This window comes from Lindgomyces ingoldianus, assembly GCF_010093535.1.
Source record: "Lindgomyces ingoldianus strain ATCC 200398 unplaced genomic scaffold BDR25scaffold_95, whole genome shotgun sequence".
NCBI classification, from domain to species: Eukaryota; Fungi; Ascomycota; class Dothideomycetes; order Pleosporales; family Lindgomycetaceae; genus Lindgomyces; species Lindgomyces ingoldianus.
The window spans coordinates 10,729-15,801 of NW_022985256.1; the positions used below are offsets into that span (position 1 = coordinate 10,729).

At 47.3% G+C, this 5,073-nt stretch overlaps 3 protein-coding genes and 1 non-coding gene across 4 annotated transcripts; 2 read left to right on the forward strand and 2 right to left on the reverse strand.

The window, feature by feature from the left end:
- Nucleotides 1–851: 851 nt before the first annotated feature.
- BDR25DRAFT_248997 (uncharacterized protein) lies at nucleotides 852–1,049 on the reverse strand (the record flags this gene model as incomplete). The annotated part of the gene is made up of 1 exon (XM_033685991.1): nucleotides 852–1,049. A coding segment is annotated over one exon (198 nt), but the record flags the coding sequence as incomplete, so codon positions are not given.
- Nucleotides 1,050–1,901: 852 nt separating this feature from the next.
- On the forward strand, nucleotides 1,902–3,173 carry BDR25DRAFT_308267 (uncharacterized protein). Its single transcript, XM_033691002.1, has 4 exons — nucleotides 1,902–2,127; nucleotides 2,214–2,395; nucleotides 2,460–2,563; nucleotides 2,639–3,173. Exons 1-4 carry the CDS (start codon nucleotides 1,911–1,913, stop codon nucleotides 3,021–3,023), a joined length of 888 nt encoding a protein of 295 aa, XP_033539365.1. The 5' UTR covers nucleotides 1,902–1,910; the 3' UTR covers nucleotides 3,024–3,173.
- Nucleotides 3,174–3,447: 274 nt separating this feature from the next.
- On the forward strand, nucleotides 3,448–3,519 carry BDR25DRAFT_t55. Its single transcript has one exon. It is a non-coding gene; the product is annotated as a tRNA-Lys (tRNA).
- Nucleotides 3,520–3,959: 440 nt separating this feature from the next.
- On the reverse strand, nucleotides 3,960–4,790 carry BDR25DRAFT_347714 (uncharacterized protein; the record flags this gene model as incomplete). The annotated part of the gene is made up of 3 exons (XM_033694302.1): nucleotides 4,544–4,790; nucleotides 4,375–4,496; nucleotides 3,960–4,259 (listed from the first exon to the last, which is right to left on the reverse strand). Exons 1-3 carry the CDS (start codon nucleotides 4,740–4,742, stop codon nucleotides 3,960–3,962), a joined length of 621 nt encoding a protein of 206 aa, XP_033539366.1. The 5' UTR covers nucleotides 4,743–4,790.
- Nucleotides 4,791–5,073: the final 283 nt, after the last annotated feature.

Genomic DNA, 5,073 nt, shown 5'->3' on the forward strand with positions numbered 1-5,073 from the left:
TCTTTTAGCGCGTCTAAGTAGTGTTGTTAGGAATGCATTAGTGTAGGAAGAGTAGTTTAGTAGGGTCTTAGCAAAAGTAAGCAACTTAGGTGTGTAAGCAACTTGCCTGTGGTGTACGTTAGAGGAAAAAACGATCTAAGGAGCGTGAAGAAATTTGCTGATTTTTGCACATAATAGATGGGAGGTGCAGCAACTTTTGTTAATATAACGTCTAAGTGAGGCTAGCTTCCAACGTCACAGTCAAAGGCCTGTGAGCCGATCGTCGGACGAATCTTGTACAGTCGCCTACCAAAAGTCATTAGCCACTCAACGATCCGAGCTCTGCAGGGGTATAGTCAGCCCATTTAGGAAAGAGGTTACTTGACCAATTGCTACCCAAATTAAAAGATTTTTGGTTCTATAAGAAGCCTGTGTTAAGGCCTATCTTCTAGCGTTATAGTTAATTAATAGTGAGTTAACCCGCCTTTGTTTTAGATAACTTCCTTTATGCGCTTTAACTAGCTTAGGATACTCTTCCTATAATCAGCTAGTGTAATCTTTGCCTATTCCTCTTTAAGGATATCTACCATCTGCTTGCGAGTGGTAATATATTCTTGTTGCTTTAAGATGCGGAGCTTTATGATCTGCTAGAGGTTCTCAATTAGGTTTAAATTAGGACTTTGTAGAGGCCAATCCATCTGTATCATGCCATGGTTGTCCATATACTTTTAGGTAGCCTTTGCAGTATGAATAGGGGCTCCATCCTGCATCTATATGCCAATACCGCGTTTCTCTGTAAGCTGCTCATAGAATGGGATGCCAACGTCGTGCAGAATCTAGCAGTATTTGCTAGCATTGTTCTGCTTGCCTCTCTAGTTAATAAACAGCTCTAATTTAAAATTAAGAGAGATTACACTAAATACAGAGACTGTAGTCCTTCCAGACTTAAATGTAGGCTTTAGGTACCGACTCTTGTACGCTTTTCCATGCTGCTGACGTACATATGGAGGTCTAGTGTCTAAGCCAACTTCAAATGTTGCTTCATCACAATAGGCTACGCAAGCCACGTCACTGCTCTTGTTATATTAATGGATTTGAGCAAAGCGGAGTCGTTTTTCTTTGTGTACAGCTGAGAGCCAAGGCTTGTGACGCGGACAGAAGGCGTAGTACTCATGTTTTGCAAGGTATCTCCTTACAGTACTAGCATGGATGCGGCAGTGGGTCTTGGACGGTGTCGCAATAGTCTGGAGCGTAGCAAAGGGATTATTTGCTGCCCAGCAAATTAAATGCCTCTCAGCGCGTTCGTCAAGCTTCGGAGGCCGGCCTGTACGCAGGGCTTTTGTATAGATAGGCTGGGGCTGCTTGCGCAGCCGGCGGATGTTATATGTAACCGTCGACTTAGGAATGCTGAGATAACTTGAAATTTTGCCAGCGCTCACGCTGTAGAGGTGGAATTGCCATATTGTATTAACAGTAGACTTAGATAGCTCTTTGCGCGAGGTTTTATTTGCTTTTGTAACTATTAAAAAAGGTGGTAATTTAATTAAGTTACAATTAATTAAAATCAAAGCATTGTGGGGTGGCCTAGGCCTCTCGCTAAAGTGGCCAATCACTTTTGGTAGGCGACTGTACATGCGTTTTCGTGCGCATGCTGTTAAAGTTCAGCCTCAGCCTTGTAATTTCTCATTAGTTCCCCACACTTTCCTTTTCTTGCACAGCCTAACCCTTGCACCGCCCAACTTGGAGCCAATTCGCGAATCTAGAAATTCATGTGACCGAATCTCCTCTTTTGGGCAACATCGTCGCTAAATACATGGCGCAGTCGCCAATAGTCAAGATGGTACCGGTCAAGAAGATGGAAACAAAAAGTCGCTCATCCCCGGCGACTCGGCCTTGCAGCACGTCCTTCGGTTGCATTTTCCACCGTCATCATGGAGGCGCTTTCGAATTCCACCACCGATGATGTTTACACCGAACTCAAACGATCAATTGTTCCTCGCGACTTATCTTCATGGGGTGGCTACGGACTATTAGCCAGCTCCTGCCCTTCTGGGAGCTCGTCCTGCGGAAGTAAGAGTTGCTGTCCGTCTGGATATACATGTAGTAAAGAAAGAAGCGACGGTACTGAGACTTTGTGCTGTCCAAACAGTGGGTATTCTTCTCCTCATGTCACCGACTCTCTAACCCCTTGCGAAATGGTTTGAGATGAATGCTTACGAGAGTTGTGAAAACAGACGATGATTGCAAGAACGTTGTCGGAGCGTTACCAGCTTGCGCAGAGAATTCGTGGACGCTGTATAGATACGGCTACTACTTCTGTTGTGCGGCCGATCGAATTGGGACATACTCTTTGGATGGTGGAATTCTGTGTCTCGAACACACACTGCCTATTCCTAGCGAAATAAGAGTTAGCGTGGTACGTTATCTTTTATTTTATCTTGCGGCATAATGCAAGTCCGAGAGCTAATCTAGCCGCATAGGTTTCTCAAGCAACCGGCGCGGCAACAAGAGCACAATCAGCAACGGGAACACTGATCACAACAACTAAACCAACGTCACCGACCTCCTCTCAAACTGGAACAACGTTAGTCCAAATCACCCCATCAACCGGCACCACACCTTCAACGGTTTCAACAATCGTTCCTAACGCCACTCCCAGTCCCCAAGCCTCCAAATCATCGCGCGTAAAACCAACAACCATCGTCATTGCCGCACTCGCTGGTGCATTCGCACTCCTCCTCATTTTCGTAATATGGTATTTCCGAAGAAAGATAAGGGCCAAGAAGGCACTACGCATAGCAAATATGCCGGCGCAACCGGTAGATTCCGATGGGTATGCCATAACCCCCGACGTTGTGAAGCCCACCATGTATGATGTTTTTGGAGCGGCTCGTGCTCGAGCTTCAATGGCCACGCCGTCACCGGTGGTAGGAGGACCACCTACGTATGCTTATCCGGCGCCGCAGGGATATGAGTTGGCTGGGAATGTGATGCCGCCGCCGCTGAGAAGTGAGTTAGACGGAAGGAATCCGCCGCCTTATTGATTTGTGAGTGAAGAGTTTCTTGTAGAAGTTAGCGTCAGGTGGTTGATTGCCCTTCGTGTAATTTCTGAATCTGATATGACTGTAATGATAATCTGGCCTTCTTTTATTTAACATGTGCACCGACTCGCTGTCTCTTCCCTTATACTTCTCGTTATCAAGCGGCCTTCCAGCGTTCTCTCTGATAGTATTGGAGATGCGAAATTTACGGCGTGTGCTACCATGTCCACACTCTTCTCCCATGTTTCTCCTCCTTTCCCTTCCCCACTTTCCCAATTTGTTTATTTGCTCTTTCCCTTCCCTGAACTTCTCCCGAAGCAAAGTTCCCTTAACCCCCCCATCTCCCTCTCCACTTCGTGCTCTATCTGTTTCCCCATAGTGGTTATATCTTTCCTAGGCAGAGTAAACAGTATCGCAATAAGAATAGCCCGGCCGGCACAATTGGTTAGTGCGTAAGACTCTTAATGTTAAGGTTGCGAGTTCGAGTCTCGCGTCGGGATCTATCTTTTTGTTATTTGGGAGTGGTTATTCCTGAGTTATGTTTTTGTGAGTGAAATGGTGTATTTGTCTCCTTTTGTTCTGCCTACATGTTCACCGTCAGGACCAAGTTAATAGATAGCTACAAGGACGTGCTGCATGTTCTGATGTTAATTCATGTAGTAAGTGCTATACATAATCAGTCCCTCCGTGACTTCCCACAATTCCCAAACTCCATATGACGCGAGGCAGTGCACTCCACACCAAAATCTAATGCAGACTGTTCATTCCTTTCCTACGACTATGCAGTAGCTCCATTCTCACCATTTCCAATACCGCCTGTAAAACCGCCAATGGAATCTTGATACCAGAACACTTCTCCCCTCCCCAGTCCCTTCCCACCTTTTCCATATACCCTGCTACCGCTGAATTCCTCAACCACCTGCTCAATCTCGCGTTCTGTCAACTTTCTCTCCCCAGGCTCAGGTGCCGGATGCAATACGCATTTTTCAATTCTCCGAGACCAATTTGCCCGTCATCACCATTGTCAAAGGCTTCAAATGCTGCCAACAACTCGCTAGGATATGATAGTCCGGAGAGGAGATCCGAAAGGGTGGAAATATATGTAGCGAGTTTTATAGACTGGGCGCCGTTGGGAAAGTACGATGCTGGCATGGATGGTGTGGGTGGAAGGCGAGGTGGGAGAGCATGTCCATTACGTCCACTGAGTTGACGCTGCCATTGTTGTTGCGGTCTAGCACACTAAAAGACTCGCGCATGCTGTAGAGGGGAGTGGTGGGATCTTCGAGAGCCCATCGGTGGAGCCTATTCGTGCTAGAGGGGCTGATCGCGATGCGGGAGGTGGGGTGGAGCTTACACCGTCAAAGCTGGAGGTCATGGTGCTGTATTGTTGGTTCGTACGGTATGTTGTGTAGATGTAGAGACGTGTCTTGAGGGGAGCGAGTGGGGGAGTTGGGGTGCTCAGCGGCGGTAGTTGTGCTGCGAGTGTTCAGCCATGCGGGTACGTTCAGGGACGCATTGCTCACGGCGCAGTTTCGGAGAGGAGTATGCGATGGTGTGGTCGCGGTCAGCTTCAGAGGGCATGTTGTAGGTGTTGACGGCTTGACAGTAGATGGAGAGTGCGTGAGAGGCGAGTTGGGGCGGCGAGGGCTTGTAGGGCGTTGGAGCGGTAGACCGCTGCGGGTCAGTATTTGAGGCATTCGGGAACGCTGCTGCGCGGACCATGTTGTGTTAGCAAGGTTCCGTGCGACGTGGACAATGCGGCGACGTGCAATGCAAGTGGATGGTGTTGTTTTCGTGGTGTTGATGTTTGCCTAATTCCCGCGACTGTAGCCAAGCTCGGAGCCTCAAAGGGCCCTCTCCCCTAGCAACAAGAAGGGGTCCTACTAGCTCCTCTACTAACAAGGCTAGCTAACAAGGGGATTAAAAACGCTTTCTCTGTTAAGGTGTCTAAGAGAATTTTATAATTTTTTACGTAATAACGTACACTACAGGCAAGTTGCTTATACGTCTAAGTTACTTACTTTTACTAAGGCTACACTAAACTACTTCTTTT